The sequence below is a fragment of the Osmerus eperlanus genome, chromosome 23 (genome assembly GCF_963692335.1).
Source record: "Osmerus eperlanus chromosome 23, fOsmEpe2.1, whole genome shotgun sequence".
Taxonomy (NCBI): domain Eukaryota; kingdom Metazoa; phylum Chordata; class Actinopteri; order Osmeriformes; family Osmeridae; genus Osmerus; species Osmerus eperlanus.
The window spans coordinates 5,045,721-5,064,226 of NC_085040.1; the positions used below are offsets into that span (position 1 = coordinate 5,045,721).

Below are 18,506 nucleotides of genomic sequence, written 5' to 3' on the forward strand. Positions count from 1 at the left end.
TGGGTTGGTGAATGGTCTAGCAAAGGGGGGAGTGAGGAAGAAAATGCATTGCCTGTTAGCCTGATGCAAAACCCATTGACGCAAGACCCATTGATATCCCCAAATATGCCATGGTCGCAGAATAAAGCAAATTCCTCTGTGAGAATTTCTGAACAGTGCTTGTGATTTATATGTTTTATTACATTGATTAATTTAGCAGGCGTTTTTATCCAAAGCAACATCATGACAGCGGTTCCCATTTTCTGATTTAGTTGTGGTTTCTCTTGCAGAACAGTGTGTCGAGTTCCCTGTTTGGGGTTGAGAACAAAAGGGAAGACTGGAGAGGTAGAAAAGACGGCAAAAGAAAGGAAAAAGAATCACTTGAAGTTTCCAGAGGAAGGCTGGGGTTGAAGAGTGATGGGTTGTTGGAACACAGATAGTTCTTTGTCTGACTTCTCTATGAATTATTGAAGAAAACATAACAGTTTTAAACGGCCGTTACTGGATTTGTCTGGAAGGGCCCTATAGTGTGTGTGTGTGTGTGTGTTTAGGGTGGGACAAACATGGGGGGTAAATGGCTCAGTCCCAAAGCATTTCCATAAACGGACTTATGAAAACCATACGACATGCTCGGGAAAAGAAAGAAACACTCAGACCAATGAACCTCCCCCAACCCCCCAAGACTATCTGCCTCACAAACACACACACACACACACACACACACACACACACACACACACACACATCCAGAACCCCCCGCCTCTTCAAAAAACTCCCCTTTTCCCTTCTGCCCTTCCTCCCTTTCCCGTACCTCCTCCTCCTCTCTCTCTCTCCCTCTCTCTCTCTCTCTCTCTCTCTCTCTCTCTCTCTCTCTCTCTCTCTCTCTCTCTCTCTCTCTCTCTCTCTCTCTCTCTCTCTCTCTCTCTCTCTCTCTCTCGCTCTCTCGCTCTCCCGCTCTCTCCCTCCCTTCCTCCAAAATCTGGGGGCAATCTGCAAGCACTCAACTCCAGCACAGTACTCTTTCACCAGCACAGAGTCAAAGAGTGGGAATGAGAGAAACTGAAGTTTACAGCAAAAACTTCAGATGAAGGGAGAAAAGTTCAGATAGAAGACTGAAAAGGAAGGAAAAAAACACAACTCGTCACAACAGGAGGACAAAAAAAGAGCCACGAGGTGAACGGAGGAACGAAAGGAGAGACAGAGTTGGAGCGGTTAAGCTGGTACGAGTGAAGGATGGGATCGTTCTCGGGCTGGACTGCAGCCCTCCTGCTCTCCCTCCTGGGCCTGGCGTGCGGAGTCGCCCCGGTCTCCTCTCAGGACCTGCGGGAGAGGGACGCCCTGTGCAACGAGGACGGCTGCTTCGTGCTCTACTTCCAGAGGAAGACCTTCCTCGACTCCTGGAGGAGCTGCAAGGATAAGGGAGGCAACCTGGCCACCGTCAAGCGCCAGGAGGAAGCCGACACCATCGCCGCCCTCTTCTCCGGCGTGGAGCTCAGGGGCTCGCGCACCGCAGTCCGGGTGTGGATCGGCCTCCAGCGGCAGCCCCGCCAGTGCACCGCCTCGCGCCCGCTCCGAGGCTTCAGCTGGACCACGGGCGACCAGGACACCCAGTACACCAACTGGCTGAAGGACGACACGCCCGGCGCCTGCTCGGCCCCGCGCTGCGTGGTCACGAGCTACAGCACGGTCGCCGCCGAGCAACGCGACAACTTCAAATGGTTGGACGGGTCCTGCTCGGTGCCCGTGGACGGGTACCTGTGCCGGTACACCTACGCGGGCATGTGCCCGGCCTTGTGGAGCGAGGGGGCGGGGAACGCCCTCTACACCACGCCCTTCAACCTCCTCAGCACCCTCCTCACCCACCTGCCCTTCGGCTCGGTGGCGACGGTGCCGTGCCCCTCGGGCGCCAAGGACGAGCAGTCGGTGTTGTGCATGCTGAGGGACGACGGCACGGTGGGCTGGTCCAAGGATGCCCCCCTGTGTACGGACGATGCCCCGGTGGAGGAGGACTGGTGCAGGCAGGACAACGGAGGCTGTGAGCATTTCTGCAGGGTGGCCGGCACCCACTACTACTGCGAGTGCTTCGAAGGCTTCCAGGTCAGCCCCGACGGCCAGAGCTGCACGCCCAACGACCCCTGCCAGGGGGCCCCCTGCGAGTTTGAGTGCCTGCCCATCTCCGACGGCTACCGCTGCGCCTGCCCGGAAGGATACATGCTGGCGCCGGACGAGAGCGGCTGCCTGGACGTGGACGAGTGTCTCCAGAGCCCCTGCGAGCAGCTGTGCGTGAACGCCCCGGGGTCCTTCGAGTGCGGCTGCCGAGAAGGCTACCGGACGGACGAAAAGGGCGAGTGCGAGGACGTGGACGAGTGCGCCCGGACGCCGTGCGAGCACGCCTGCGAGAACACGCCGGGCTCGCACGCCTGCCACTGCCACTACGGCTACAGCCCGCTTCCCGGAGACCCCAGCCACTGCCAGGACGTGGACGAGTGCCAGATCCCGGGAATGTGCCAGCAGATGTGCGTGAACTACGAGGGCGGCTTCGAGTGCTACTGCGAGGTGGGCTACGAGCTGCTGCCGGATCACTTCGCCTGCAGGGAGATCGGCGAGGGCGAGGAGCCTCCCACCGCCACCCCTGCCGACCCCTGGGCCACCCGCCACCCCGGCCCCGTTTGGGACCCCCAGGAGCCAGTCTACTACTGGACCCCCCAGCAGAGCCAGACTGACTGGCCCCCCGAGGAAGGCGACTCTCTGAATTGGCTCACTGACCCCCCAGCGGTGGCGGGTGACGTCATATGGGTGACCAGCGCCCCCAAAGAGGACCCCCCCACAGAGGACCCCCCCACAGAGGAACCAGAGGATGACAAACAAGAGGTGGGGGTCCATCTGGCGGGGGAGACCACACCCGGGCCCACCTCAACTCCTCCCCCCACACCCACCCCATACTTGTATGAGGATGAAGAGGAGGAGGACGAGGAGATCACCACGACTTCCACGCCTCTCCCCACCTCCACCATCTCGGAAGGGGCGTGGAACTGGCTCTGGGTCAGCCCCATCCCGGCCAACCAGGATCCAGTCTGGCCCGTGTTGGAGGAGCCCATCACGCCAGGGAATTACCCCGATCAAGAATATCTGGAGGAGACGGCCTACGGCGATAACGTCTACGAGGATTCCTCTCTCCCTGCGAGGGTGTCGGAGTTCGACGAGGAGAGGAAGGGCGACTACGACGAGGTCACTTCAACCCCAGCCCAGGACACGCCCTTCCAGCCTCCTCTGTCCTCCCTCAGTCCAGGGCCGATTGTGACGGAGGAGGATGAGGGCGAGGCGGTGGATGTCCAGGGGGGCGGTGGGCAGAAGGAGGGGGGCAACTGGCTCTTAGTGGGGCTGCTGGTGCCTGTGTGTATCTTTGTCGTGGTCATGGTGGCGCTGGGCATCGTGTACTGTACCCGCTGCGCCGTCCAGCCGCGTAACAAGAGCGCCACCGACTGCTACCATTGGATCTCTGGGGCACACGACAAACAGGGTGCCCCCAACCCTGGTGCAGGGGTGAAGACCCACGTCTGAAAGGGGCTCCAGCAACAAAGAGGACCCCATAGACAGTTTTGTAGTTGGACAGGGAAAGAAGGGGGCTTCTGAAGAAAGCAGGGCAGGAGCAGGGAGATGCTGTGTCTGTGCCCCTAAGGAATCGCTTGTGGATCCCTTTTATACTCGGACTCTTTGAACATTTGGATGTTTCTGTGGAATATCGTCTAAAAAGAGTTGGATAAAAAGGGGTTTTTAGAAACCACTGATCCTTTTTTTTTCTTTCATTGGGGTCGGGTTAGGGAGTGGGGATACTTTGACTTGCTAAAAACAGCATTGATGTTCGCATTAATATTGTACACAGACCTCAGTGTAAGATCTAAATCCTAAATAGGATTGCACTACACGGTCATTAAAAAATCATCCATTTGATTGTTCAATATAAACACTAAAATCCCCAGATGTTTGTGTGAATAGAGTTTCAGTAAACCATCCGTTCCATGTAAACAGCATTTATAAATGACAGTACAGTAGCAAGATCTAGTTTTTCCTTAAGTCTAGAAAACTTGCTAACTCTAATGGTTTAATGCTCAATTAAGCTCATTCCCAAAGCGTGGCATTTGCAAATAACTATTTTTGTCGACTGTGTTAAAGAGCCTTGTGTCGCGGCCATCATTTCTCTGTAAAGATGCTGAATGGTGAGCATGGGTGCATATTTCCATTTAAAAGGACAAAAGGCTTTCCTGTTACTGCAAATCAGAAAACTTTGCAAGCATGACTGTCAAATGATGCTGTTGAGGAAAGCAATCATTCGAATGTTACTGGTGTGCCCAAGTGCTCGTCTACAGGATAGAACCAAAACGTCGACCAAACAGCAGCCTTTTGTATATATGTATGTGTGGTTCTTTTTGTATGTATGTAATATGATGTCACTCGGTCTAAAAACTTCTAGAAAATGTTAGCGGCATTAGGTCTTGATTAAGTGCCTTTTTGTTTTACACAAAAGCCATATATATTCAGAGGAATGTATGTCTGCCTCTGGGTAAGTTATACCCCATTCATCTCCAATTTAGAGAAAAGTCCTCATCTTTTCTTGTTTCATTCCTGGTGCGGGTCAAAGTGCAGTTGTTTGCTCTGCACAAGGTCTGGAGATGGGGTTACAGACTGCTGGCTGACATTAGCATTGACCTTGTTAGCCTATGGTGACCTTTCAACTGCTCTTCAATCTCCTGCCACATATTTCTAAAGGGTAACACCCTCAGTCAACTCCTGGACACACACATGAGCCCTTAGACTTCTATACATATCAGCCATACTGGTCTTTTTCCAACTTTTTGCAACTGAAGCCAATGCGCCCTCTAGCACGTTGAGATGTAACTGCAGCCATCAACAGACGTACGACAATCAAATCTTCTCCAGAGAGTCGCCCCTCGGTTGTGCATTTAGATGTAGGGACTACGAAATCAGATATGCCTGAAGCCTTTTCAAACTGTGTTACCTGTTACGTTCGAAGTAATTGTTGATTAAAATGTTATTTTAAGGTTGTGTTGATGTTCTTGTGTTGTTTTGACCACTCAGTATCTTTGGTGAGTTATTTCGAAGTCATGTGAGGTGCTGAAAGGCCTCTTTCAGTGCAGTGACTAATATTTCAAGATACTGTCAAATAAACAGTTGGCAGTCAATAACTCCAAACAACAGTAGTTCAAAAGGGCCTTTCATTGAGGCTGTTAGGTAAACGTCATCAGTTACCCCTCAGTGTGTTGTGTGGAGGCTAGGGAGAAGGGTGAGTGAACTTGAGAATGCCATGAATCAGAAACACATCACAACACTGGAACCTCTCCAAAGAAGCTGTTAGTGTTGGGAAATGCTTCATCGACAAAGTACATCAGCCCCATTAGGATCGGGCCCTCTGTATCCAAACACTGTGTTGATGTGTGTGTGTGTGTGTGTGTGTGTGTGTGCATGTGTCAGAGCTTGCAGGGGACTTTTGTGATTGCTTGCTAATGGAATGTGCTGATCAGAGCCAGCAGTGTGTGTCAGTTGTGCTCGGAGGGGGTGTCCTAGGGGTGACTAGGTGAACTGGGGATTGTTGTTCCACTGTCAGGGGCTGCATCTGGCTCAGGGTTCCAACTGTGCGGCTGGGGTAGCTCATGGGCCACAGTAACTGACATCTCAAAGCTTGTTCATTCCCTTTGCTGACTGTAGTCCAAGCTCTCGCGTTACCAGTGCTTGATTGTGGTGGCTTGAATATGAAGTCAGGCTCAGGGTATCATAGAGTGCTTCGTTTTATGAATGGGCTACTTTTATTAATTGATTATTTTGGTTAATAGATGAAGAAATACACTGATCAGAATGTGCACTGTTTTCCATGGCATACTTTTTCAGCAAATAATTGCTTCAGGGACTCCTCCCTTTTACAGACGTGCTCAAATGTGTTGGTACTCAACCTGATTTATATTGAATTTAAATCAGATCAAATCTTGACGGAGGATAACTTAAAAGAAATGATGAAACCAGGGTTAGTGCATCAGACCTCCTCCATATTAGTCTCTGTTTGTGTGATTAGTGTGTCTGTGTGTGTAATTAGTGTGTGTGTGTGTTGTGATTTAGTAGGTGGTAGACAGTTCCCTAATGGTGGTTTACTGGTCGGCTGCATTGTGTGCCTCAGTACTGCAGTACATCTATCTCACTGACAAGCCAATTGTTGCCCGGCCTGTTGAAAGTACAGACCACCGCATAGGAATTTGTCACTGCTGTGACACCAGTGACAGCTGGTTCCACCATAATGTTCTTTCTGAGCAAATCAAAGGACTCCAAAGCGATATTTAAGGAGTACTATTGAAACGCATTTGAAAAGGGAACGAATGATGATGACAAATACCAGCCATCAGCACGACAGGACCACTTGAAAACGTTTTTTCCCCCCCGTAACGTCCCCATCTGGTCTGTCCGAATCTGTCCTCCATTACCCGGGCTCGTCCTTCACGACACTGCTTGGAGTCAAAGCAAGGCACACACACATGCCTTCAATCGCTTACACAAACAGTGAGGATATTGAACGATCTGCGGTTTTTAATGACCCAATACTGTAGGCAGAAGAATAGGAGCTGCTGTTGCTGTCTGTGGACGGTGACTGGAAACCAGAGGAGTCCCAGAAGCTTTCCCTATTATCCAGTCCTGCTGTGGGTCTCTCCAGTATGATGACAGTGATGTGTTCAACAGAGACTGAAGAAAGATAGGTGCCAACTATTGATGTGTGTGTGTGTGTGTGTGTGTGTGAGTGAGAGAGCGAGCTTGGGTTACATCATTTGCGTTGGACTCTGTAAATGATATATTTTGACTCGAATAATTGCTTGTGTACCTTTTTCATGTGTATTGGGTTATCCCAATTGGCATCCATCATCACTAAGTAACTTTAAACTCTCCCCTTAAATATGAACTCCCTAACTTGCTGGACCAGCTTAAATAAACAAAATAAGTATTTTGATGTCTAATAGGTTTCTCCTTGGTACACAATACAAACATGTACACTGTACATTACACACACAATATCTCTCACAACACAAGCACACACGGTCTCACTCATACGCAGTACACAGAGTACACACACACAGTACACACACACCGTTTCCCTTCAGTAACTTTAGCCCTTCATGGACCTCCCCTGCTCTTGCAGCCTAATCCCTGTCATTAAAACTGGCCCTCAGCCTGTCTCCCTCTGCCTGCAGAATTACATCTGAACACTTCCTGAACTTCAGCCTGTCTTCCTCTGCTGCCTGCAGAACTACATCTGAACACTTCCTGAACTTCAGCCTGTCTTCCTCTGCTGCCTGCAGAACTACAGCTGAACACTTCCTGAACTTCAGCCTGTCATCCTCTGCTGCCTGCAGAACTACATCTGAACACTTCCTGAACTTCATCCTGTCTTCCTGTACTGCCTGCAGAACTACGTCTGAACACTTCCTGAACTTCAACCTGTCTTCCTCTGCTGCCTGCAGAACTACATCTGAACACTTCCTGAACTTCAGCCTGTCTTCATCTGCAGAACTACAGCTGAAGGCTTCAGCTTGGTCTCTGACTGCATGAGGAAAAAGCATGCCCCATACACATACACACATTTAGTCATTTAGCAGACGCTCTTATCTAGAGCGCACACACATACAAACGCACATTTGGGTAAACATCCCTACATACACAAGTATACTGCACTCTTAACACCCGTGTACACACAAGTACACTTACATTCATACTGTATGCACACACTCAAACACAGACACACACACATACACCCACACACACACACATACACACTTACACAAATACACGGATACAAATGCGCACACACACACACACACTGTGCATGTGTTTTAGAAAATCTCAAACAGTGAGCTTTAATTAGACAGACACTGATTATTAATGAGAGCCCTCCCCGTTGATCAATGACTGGCAATTGCAATCCTGCTGTTCAGGCGGGGGCAAGATTGTGTCAAATCAAATGCACATGGCGCCTGCACTTTTGTCTGAAATCTAGCTTGCATGAATCGCCAGCCATCCAGCTAGCCAGCCAGCTAGCCAGCCAGCCAGCTAGCCAGCCAGTCAGCCAGCCAGCCAGCCAGTCAGCCAGTCAGTCAGCCAGCCAGCCAGCCAGCCAGTCAGCCAGTCAGCCAGCCAGTCAGCCAGCCAGTCAGCCAGCCAGTCAGCTAGCCAGTCAGCTAGCCAGTCAGCTAGCCAGTCAGCTAGCCAGTCAGCTAGCCAGGTAACCATACTTTTTGAATACCTGTTTTAAGTCTTTGCTAGAGAACAGACACCAAATCAAACCACGATGTGTTCAGTCTGGACTGACACAGCAGACCGTGGTCCTCTCTGACCAACATCACAACCACTCGCCCCAGGGCCAGTGTGGACTTGCAACTGGAATGGCAGAGTCTGTCAGTGCGCGAGGAGCAATATGGAATACTAAATATGTAGTCTGAGTCAACTGAAGGAGTGGGGAATAAAAGAGGGGTATGGGGAGGGAGGGAGGGAGAAGGAAGAAAGAGAAAAAGGATAGCGGAGTGATGGCGGCAAGACAAAGACAGAGACACAGGGCGATAGAGAAGAGAGAGTGAGAAGCAAAGCGAGAGTGAGAGAGACGAGAGGAGAGAAGATGCAAGGAGAGAAGAGTAGAGATTGACATGAATAAAAGGGGGAGCACAACGAGGAGGAGGTTGGAGGTTCCAGGGAAGAAAGAACAGATGTTGCAGGTAGATGTTGATGAGGAGAGTGCCCAGAGGGAAGGAAGGATGGAGGGAGGGAGGTTGAGGGGTGGAGGTCAGCCCAGAGAGGTGGGCAGTGTTGTCCATGCTGGTCAGCGGGAAACCAGGGCTCCACAAACAGAGGGAAGAGATCTGGCTCGTTCCAGAGGTCCCTCTTATTGTCCCCTGATTAGAACCGCATGGAAGCTTCTATGGGACTCAGCTGCACTTCAGATAATGGGAACTAAATCCCATCTATGGGACTACACACATCTGTTTATTGTTGTGTGTGTGTGTGTGGGGGGGTGTGTGTGCGTGAGCTGTCTTCTGTGCGAATGGGAGTGCTACACTCAGTCACATAAAGGGAATTATATTCTAAGCCTGATTGAGAGAAAGGGAGGTATGTTGGGATGGTTTAAGAGTCTGTGCATGTCTCTGACAAGTCTTAAATGTGTAGTGGTGTGTGGATGTGTGAATACACTCAGAAAAGGTCTTTCTCTCTGATGAAGCCAGCCTTGTTACCCAAGGAGAATGCTTCAACCCAAACTTAATGTCAGACCAGTGCAGACCAAGCATATTTTGCAGGCGTAATGTAAAAGGAATAAAATCTTGGATTCTGTGCATACTTTATTTTGGATGTCAACATACGTGATTTCTACATCAAAGTTCTGGGAGATCCTTGATGCTGGTATTCTCAGACTTAAAATAACCTTTTAATTGAGAATACTGGCAGAAATAAGGACGTTATTCAAGGTTACAGCTGTGAAATATGGAATATTCTAGGTTCACATGAAGGAACTTGGTAGAGACAGGTCCACTCCAAACACATGAATTCTACTGTATCTTTGCATCTTATTGTACCCAAGGCAAGTATTTCTGTTATAAAACTTTTACAACGTGATTACATTTGTATGAAGTGTTTGTAAAACATTTACAATGTTATGTACTGGCCTGTGAGAGGGGAAATGTAACATGATTAGCTGATTTTACACATCAATTATTTAAAAGCTAAATTACTTATAAGACACAGAAACCAAAGCAATACCGTTGTAGACTTCAGAATACAGTTTCATTGTGTTTAGGCCTCGGATACCTATATGAACCGTTTTGAATTACTAGTTTGATATTGTGATTCAGACGGAACATGAGAAATCTGGCTCTAGAAAGGTTGTAACATTTACCAGACATAATTACTGTGTGGACATCTCTCACCGTGAAAAGTCTACATCTGACATTTTATCTACATCACATGCCATATCTCTTCAGCCAAGTTTTTATGACGTGGCAAAATCCCTCCAAAAGTCTAGGATTACCCTTACAATGCTGCCGTGGTTACCACTGAGTGCTATTGTGATCCTCTGTTAGCTAGCCAAGCGTTAGCATGGTATCTCTCAACATCAAGAGGGGTGAAGAAGCTCATCATTCTGTAGCGTCTGTTTTCTATTGCATGAAAGTCTTCCCTGGCACCCCTCCACCCCAACCTAAAGCCTCAGAGATCCCCTTTTACACAACTATTAACGAAACGGCCTGCCATTCCCTTGTTTATATGAGGGTGGAAAGATAACAACAGCTATCCCTCCATTCTTCTGATATCACACTGGGGGGGTAGGAATCATGCAAGATGTGGATTTATCTATTTTCACAAGTGCTGGAGCAGATGTTCAGGTCATGGTGTTCTGGGAATGGGGGTGCTTCTTTGATCTGTCGGTTAGGGTTCTGTCATGGTTTGTGTTCCCCTCTTTGGGTTAGAGTGGGACGTATTAGACTGCATTGAATCCATTTTCTTGACTGTTCTGTGGGCTGCATTTGTGTGTTAGGCTTTCAACCTATTTGTTGCTCATTATTTAAGCTAATTGCTGTTCACACTGGATCCTTGATGCAAACAACTGACGTCGAACTATAAGTGGTTTCACTTATCTTGGTTTTCTTGAATAGGATGTAACTTAAACTCCCTTCAGTCTGCAGAGCGCTCCAATAGATGTACGGACGATGCTATCGCCCGGTCAGTGCCCGGCCGCCTCTCCCACCTGGATTAGAGGGCTCACACACGTGAGGATGCTGCCCACGATGGGCCCACAGCCAGCAGGGAGACTGTTCTCCCTGCTGCCGCCTGGTAGAGCCCATCAGGCTTCTCCCCCCCCCGCCCCCCCCCCCCCCCTGAGGGACGTGACTGAGGCAGACACTTGAGGTGATCATGCGGTTGAGAAGCCCGATGGCCTTTGGGAGGTCCTGGTAGTCCAGATGCTCTGGTGACGTCTGCCATACTGCTGCAGCGAGAACAGTATTCAATATTATAAATATTAAGAGTGCCGATGGAGATGTGCAGTAAGTTGTGGTTTTATGCCTCCTACAGAACTGTGGGTTGCCTTGTCCCAAGTACGTAATTGAACAGAACGACTTTGTTATTCTGTCTGACAAATAACACACTTTGACTTTGATGAAACCCTTTGTAGATACAGTGTGTGCTGGTTGTTTACATCACATATTGGTCCTCTCTTTCCACTTTCAGCTTTTTGCCAAACCACACACACTCCCCCCCCCGCCCCCCCCCCCCCCCACACACCTCCTTAACGTTCCCTTAGCCGTGTAAACTGGAGAAAAACACAATATTGATGTTCCCACAGCTGTCACTTATTGACCTCAACTGAAGTGAGTCAATAAATCCAGACACCACAGTCCTTTGTGGCAGCCTGCAGCACAGTCGTTTCTCATTGACAGCCTCGGAGCTGAGCACTCACCGTCTCAACGTTAATGACCACTTTGTGCTCATGGACTGCTGTAGTGTGTGTTCATCCAGATCCCCTTTAATCCCGCTTGGATCCTTTGACCGACTGGAATAAGAGGTAGTTGAGGAAGGGGGGTAGGGGGGTGGTACCCACCATTCAGATGGAGTCAGGTGGCTGAGCGGTGAGGGAGTCGGGCTAGTAATCTGAAGGTTGCCAGTTCGATTCCCGGTCATGCAAACTGACGTTGTGTCCTTGAGCAAGGCACTTCACCCTACTTGCTTCGGGGGAATGTCCCTGTACTTACTATAAGTCGCTCTGGATAAGAGCGTCTGCTAAATGACTAAATGTAAATGTAATGTAGATAACACTGGAGCCGCAGAAGATCTTTCCAGCTTAACATTTCAAAGGGAGATGCTTCGAAGGAGTAGAGTTAATAACACCAGGATGTGTGTGTTTGTCTGTGTGAGGTTGTGTGTGTGGCTGTGTGTGTGTGGCTGTGTCTGTGTGTCTGTGTGTCTGTGTGTGTGTGGCTGTGTGTGTGTGGCTGTGTGCGGTGGTCCAAAACCTGATCCGAGGATCACAGGCTTTACATAATAACACGTACCCAACCAGCTTTACAAATTCTCTTAGTACATGCAGGAGAATCTACTGTATCTAAGAAATTATAATATCCTTGGTAAATTATTACACTTCAGTGGTACTGTTTGTCAGGAAAGCTGATAGCTGTGTGCTGTCCATGATTGAAAAGCAAATTATTCAATATTGTGAGTCATTTATTTTCATTGGAACACAAAGTTATAGTTCCGAACAGTATTTAAAAATTATTAAAAAAGTAAATGTGTTGAAATAAATCTTGGCTTGAACTGCAAAGAAGCTTGACGTTTACAGCAACTAAACTCGATGCCAAACCATTTATTTCAGGGTCTTTTGTTCATTGAGGCAATCTTACGGTCCCACACTTACTAACTCAAAAAGGCAGAGATTGTAAAATCTGAAATGTATTTTGCAATGCAAATTAACACAGAAGTTTGGAAGTGTTTTTGACAGACATTCAGATTAGAAAAGATCAGGCAGAAGGCTACTGGACTGGACTGGAGTGTGTGTGTGTAAAACTGGACCGGTCAGCTAGGTGTGTGTGCTCTGGTATGTCTGGCCAGATATAGTTGGCTGGAATACTGAGAGGCAGAGCAGCAGTCAATCCTCCAGTTCACTGACAGCAATGAGAGAGGAGTCCATGACCTGCTGCAGGGATCTGGAGGAGAGGAGAGAGAGGGAGGTGGGGGAGGTGATATTAGAACCAGATGTCTACGGCTTGTAGCCAACCAGCCTCCTGTGGCCAGGGCAGCCTGGCCAGCATCACTAGCTTTCCAGCCGGGGACGACACTGACAGAGGGTTCTCAGGAGAGAAAGGGGCTGACGATTTGGAAATTGGCTGAATCAAGTATTCTCTGTGTCGGCCTGTCTCGGTCTGGCTCACCTGAAGGATGATAGGCTGACGTCTGCCAGAAATGGAGAAATCAGCGATGCTGCCGAAATTATACATATTAAACATTGCCCCCTGTCATTTTGAGAAGTCTTCTGCCAGACAATGTCCTGTGCTCAGTTGATGGAAACAAAGATCATTCACGCTTGTCTTTATGTTTAGCCACAGAAGTCCCATTTCAGCCACTTTTGATGTTGTCTTCCTGCTGTCAAGTCGACTCCATGTCTGCTGATGCTAGACCACTCAGAGGTCCAGTGCTCCTTGCACTTTTCTATTGATTAACCATTCATGAAAACATTGTCTTTGAGTGCTAGCATAACACAGTACACAAAGACACTTCCTTAACTCTCCGTTCTCTCTCTCTCTCTCTCTCTCTCTCTCTCTCTCTCTCTCTCTCTCTCTCTCTCTCTCTCTCTCTCTCTCTCTCTCACTCACTCACTCACTCACTCACTCACTCACTCACTCACTCACACACACACACACACACACACACACACACACACACACACACACACACACACACACACACACACACACACTGTATCTCTCACTTTCTCTCTCCTATCTATTTTCCTCTCTTATTCTCTCTCTGACATGCTGTCCGCCAGCCCCTTGGCCACTTCTGCGGGCGTCTGCCCAGAGGGATGCCCCTGAGGCCACCCTGGCTTCCTCGGCTGAGACCATGTGCCAACTGCCCTACCCTCAGAATCCCTCCACTCCTCCAGTCGCGCTCCTGTTTGTGAATTCTCGACTGTTTAAAATGGTGTAAAGGGTGCGCCCTGCAAAGCACCCTATGCATACTATTAGCTAGTCATTAATACAGTTGAAACTCAGTGAAGCATAGAAAGATAATTACCAGAGCGCAAGTGAAAACTGTTCAAGAGAATTCTGTCGAGACAATACCCAATGCCCCCCCATGTACTCCCCCCCCCCCCCCCCCCAATCTACAGCCCACCATTTGAAAACTAAATTTTTCATTCATAGTCTGCTCAAAACATATTTTCTTCTCAAACAGATCCGACAACAAACCAAACTTCTCATGAGGAGAAAACAAATAGAAAAGCCTGTTTGAAAGCACAAAGACCCTTTGAAGTCCCAGGAACTTTAAACTTGACAGGGAAGACAGATCTTATACTGCAGGCAAAGGTGAGGTGTGTGTACGTGTGTGTGTGCCTGTGTGTGTGTGTGTGCTGGCAAAGGTGTGTAAAATGTGGGTGAACAGTATATGTGTGCGCATGCATGAGTGTGCGTGTGTGTAACCTAAAACAACCATGCACCATTTTACTCAATGACTTCTCCATGACTTCCTGGGGTCAAGCAAGTCAGCGCTTGACTGCTATCTGCTTTATAACAGTCCATCTGTCTTCATTTAGATGTGGACTGAGAAACGGGAAAACCAGCAGTGTGTGTGTGTGTGTGTGTGTGTGTGTGTGTGTGTGTGTGTGTGTGTGTGTGTGTGTGTACACTGTTTCCATAAGAAACAGTGTACAGTGTACAGTGCAGCCACGGTAAATTGTTTATTTACTATGACTGTGCTTGTACAAGGTGGAAAGGCTTTGCAATGGCAGAACATCAACTTCAATTGACTTCACCCAGTAAATAGATAATACAAAATTAGCCACAGTTGATAGCAATACAGCCAAAGTGAGATTCAATCCGATGCCAGTTAGGACGGCTGCAAGCTTGGAATTGCATATGGCTCTGGATAGCTCATCTCTGGGTCGTGTTTTACGGTCCCACGTGAAGCTCTGACTGCAGAGAATTGCTGTGCATGTATGGAATTCACTCTGTTATTCGTTCTGTTATTCAGTGTTTCGGCACACGTCCAACGCCATTCCATCTCAAACACGAAGAGGAGGTATTGGAACTAGGCCGACCGTCCACAGGAGTAGGGAGCATTTCGATCCTTTCTCAGCACAGCTTGTATAGTTCCGTTGAGTTGAGAAGAGATGTCAGTCGTGGGGCTTTAACAACCGAAGCCTAGTGTGGGTCCTTGGCTTAACAAAAGATCTGTTCTACCTATGTCAACTGATTTGTATGAACTCTGTGTCGTGATGCACACAGTTGTGGATGGAGTCTTGTTAGGTTGTTTGTATTAACTATTTATTTGTTACAGTTGGTGTGCTTCTTTCTCCGAGTGCAGTTTGTGGCTGAACCACAGTTTGTTAACCCAACGCTTTTCGGCATTTCTTTTGTCACCCAGCCTACCCATTTAACATCTTTAGTCTCAAGTGTGCTGTGTAAGTTGACTCCGAGACGATACCAGTGACAGGTAGAAAGCTCACATGAAAACACCAGCATGTCCTTTCCTGTGGGGGTGTCATGAACAAAAATCAACCAACCATTAGATTGTTTTGCCTCAAAAATGCCCCAGTAACGGCTGTCTTCAGCACTAGGGGACAAGTTTGTGAACGAGAACACTTGGGATTTCTACCCTTCTCCATGTTTCATTCCTCCTAAACTGCTTCCTGGAAAGAAGCACTCGGGCACTATGGTGTCGTCCTAACGCCCTGCTGGAGGCAGATCCAGATGTGGGGGGGGGGGGGCTGGTGGTAATGAAAATCAGTTAAAACAGCATTCCTCCAGAGCCGCCCTTTTCCTCAGGCACTGTCTGGGACGACCTGACCTCCATGCCCCCTGACCTCCATGCCCCCTGACCTCCATGCCCCCTGACCTCCATGCCCCCGCAGGTGAGGCCACTGCTGGGGTTGGCGTGGAGGGTTGACTGAAGAGGCTGCGCACAGCACATTTCAAAGTGTTTGATTGAACACCGGGCGTGTTCATTGTAATCGTTTTCACACTCCCACGAGACACCTATATACCGATAAACACTCCTGGTGTTGGATTCACCCTTCAATTGCTCTGGGCCAGTGTTTCTGGTTGTCTGGGCGCTTTGGGTCAGGATCGGCGGGTGTGAGTTGTGAGTGGTTGCCGAGGGTTTTCTGTCCATATGGTCAACTGATTTGACTTCATTTAGTACAATTTGTGTGTGTGTGTGGAGTGGGCAATCCTTCACCAGTACATAAATAATGCATGTCCTGTTAAGGACCTAGCAACCCTTCCAGGGGAATCTCAAACAGGATCCTTGCTTTTTCTGTGAACAAATAACGAGTGCTGTCCAGACGTCTTTCCCAAGGCCAGCCTCCAGTGGTCATGCTGCATCTCAACTTGTGTCGAGTGCACACCTCCTGAAAAGTTGGTCCAACTGTAAACTTTTCAAGGAGTCAAAAACGGTCGATGGACCACCTCGCCTCAGTGCTCTCCTCCTTGTGCCTGTCCGGAGGTGAAGATGTTTATGTATCGACACGATCCTCCTCTCCTCGCTGTTTCAGACCAGGGGACTGGGGGCTTGACTGAGTCACTTTGAACAACATAATAAACAAGTTTCCTACCACCCAAAACAGCAAAGCAGAAAGGTGATTAAAGGAACCCTGATTAAATATGAATATAGTCCTGCCTCTATGGTTGGGAGGTTACTGAATGTAATTAAAACTAGACTTCCGTCATCAAGCAATAAATCCACTTCTAACACGTCATATTTTTGGCCTTCAAGTCACAAACTGTGTCGTTGGCCAGAAACACTGACCAATGAAACCAGAGGTTTTATTTGGCTAATTGTTTTTATGTTTCGGTTGGAGGAAAACATGTATTTTGATGCATGAATTCATGTGCATCCACACACACGTACATCCATACATGAACACACTAACGCAAACACACACATCCATGCAGAAATCCATATTTACACACAAGTATGAGTATGAATTAAAACCCGAAAAAACAGATGAGAAGAAAAAGGTCAAGTATTCCCCACAGTGCCTGACCTCGCTCTTAATCAGAGACAGATAATCACAGTCTGAACATTCGCTTTCATCTACAACCATCATTCCATGATGCGATGGTTGCATGTAGTGTTTTCTAGATTGCGAGAGCTGTTGTCTCAGGGGACCCTGAACAGATAACATCAGTACATCTCGAGCTGATCCACAGGGCTTTCATTGTCCCTGGTGAAGATAGCACACTGCCTCACAAGAACTTGAGCTGGATAGGGAGGCGTAGGAGGAGAGGGGGGTGGTGGGGATGAGGAGGAGAGGGGGTGGTGGGGATGGGGAGGAGAGGGGGGTGGTGGGGATGAGGAGGAGAGGGGGTGGTGGGGATGAGGGGGAGAGGGGGTGGTGGGGATGAGGGGGAGAGGGGGGTGATGGGGATGAGGGGGAGAGGGGGGTGGTGGGGATGAGGGGGAGAGGGGGGTGGTGGGGATGAGGAGGAGAGGGGGGTGGTGGGGATGAGGGGGAGAGGGGGGTGGTGGGGATGAGGAGGAGAGGGGGTGGTGGGGATGAGGAGGAGAGGGGGGTGGTGGGGATGAGGGGGAGAGGGGGGTGGTGGGGATGAGGGGGAGAGGGGGGTGGTGGGGATGAGGAGGAGAGGGGGGTGGTGGGGATGAGGGGGAGAGGGGGGTGGTGGGGATGAGGAGGAGAGGGGGGTGGTGGGGATGAAGAGGAGAGGGGGTGGTGGGGATGAGGGGGAGAGGGGGGTGGTGGGGATGAAGAGGAGAGGGGGGTGGTGGGGATGAGGGGGAGAGGGGGGTGGTGGGGATGAGGGGGAGAGGGGGGTGGTGGGGATGAGGGGGAGAGGGGGGTGGTGGGGATGAAGAGGAGAGGGGGGTGGTGGGGATGAGGGGGAGAGGGGGGTGGTGGGGATGAGGGGGAGAGGGGGGTGGTGGGGATGAAGAGGAGAGGGGGGTGGTGGGGATGAGGGGGAGAGGGGGGTGGTGGGGATGAGGAGGAGAGGGGGGTGGTGGGGATGAGGAGGAGAGGGGGGTGGTGGGGATGAGGGGGAGAGGGGGGTGATGGGGATGAGGAGGAGAGGGGGGTGGTGGGGATGAGGGGGAGAGGGGGGTGGTGGGGATGAGGAGGAGAGGGGGGTGGTGGGGATGAGGGGGAGAGGGGGGTGGTGGGGATGAGGGGGAGAGGGGGGTGGTGGGGATGAGGAGGAGAGGGGGTGGTGGGGATGGGGAGGAGAGGGGGGTGGTGGGGATGAGGAGGAGAGGGGGGTGGTGGGGATGAGGGGGAGAGGGGGGTGGTGGGGATGAGGAGGAGAGGGGGTGGTGGGGATGGGGAGGAGAGGGGGGTGGTGGGGATGAGGAGGAGAGGGGGTGGTGGGGATGGGGAGGAGAGGGGGGTGGTGGGGATGAGGAGGAGAGGGGGGTGGTGGGGATGAGGGGGAGAGGGGGGTGGTGGGGAATGTCGATGGGATCGACATTCAAACAAGCCCTGCGGGACACCTAGTCGAAGATGACTACTGCTCGCTAACAAGCTAGTGAACCAGACACAAAGGACTTGTCAATTAGTGACTCACATCACATTCAATTTTCCTGTGAAAACTGAAACATTGACCCAGAATGGAGTGTCATTTCTTTCCCCCCGTTGTAGCCTTTTAAATCCATACATCTCCAATTAGATGGACATGGGGATCAATTAAATTGCAGCATTTACAGTAGATACAATAGGGGATATTTGCAGACCAGACATTTGCTGACTGTGAAGGTTGGATGTAAACGTGTTC

General features: G+C 49.8%; 1 protein-coding gene across 1 annotated transcript; it reads left to right on the forward strand.

Annotated features, from left to right (window-relative positions):
• Positions 1-953: 953 nt before the first annotated feature.
• cd248a (CD248 molecule, endosialin a) lies at positions 954-5,042 on the forward strand. Its single transcript, XM_062449385.1, has one exon. It carries the CDS (start codon positions 1,213-1,215, stop codon positions 3,538-3,540), a length of 2,328 nt encoding a protein of 775 aa, XP_062305369.1. The 5' UTR covers positions 954-1,212; the 3' UTR covers positions 3,541-5,042.
• The last annotated feature ends 13,464 nt before the right edge of the window (positions 5,043-18,506 follow it).

Bases quoted from the DNA above. Each gene is read 5' to 3' on its own strand.
- cd248a (XM_062449385.1), top strand. From the start codon at position 1,213: ATGGGATCGTTCTCGGGCTGGACTGCAGCCCTCCTGCTCTCCCTCCTG.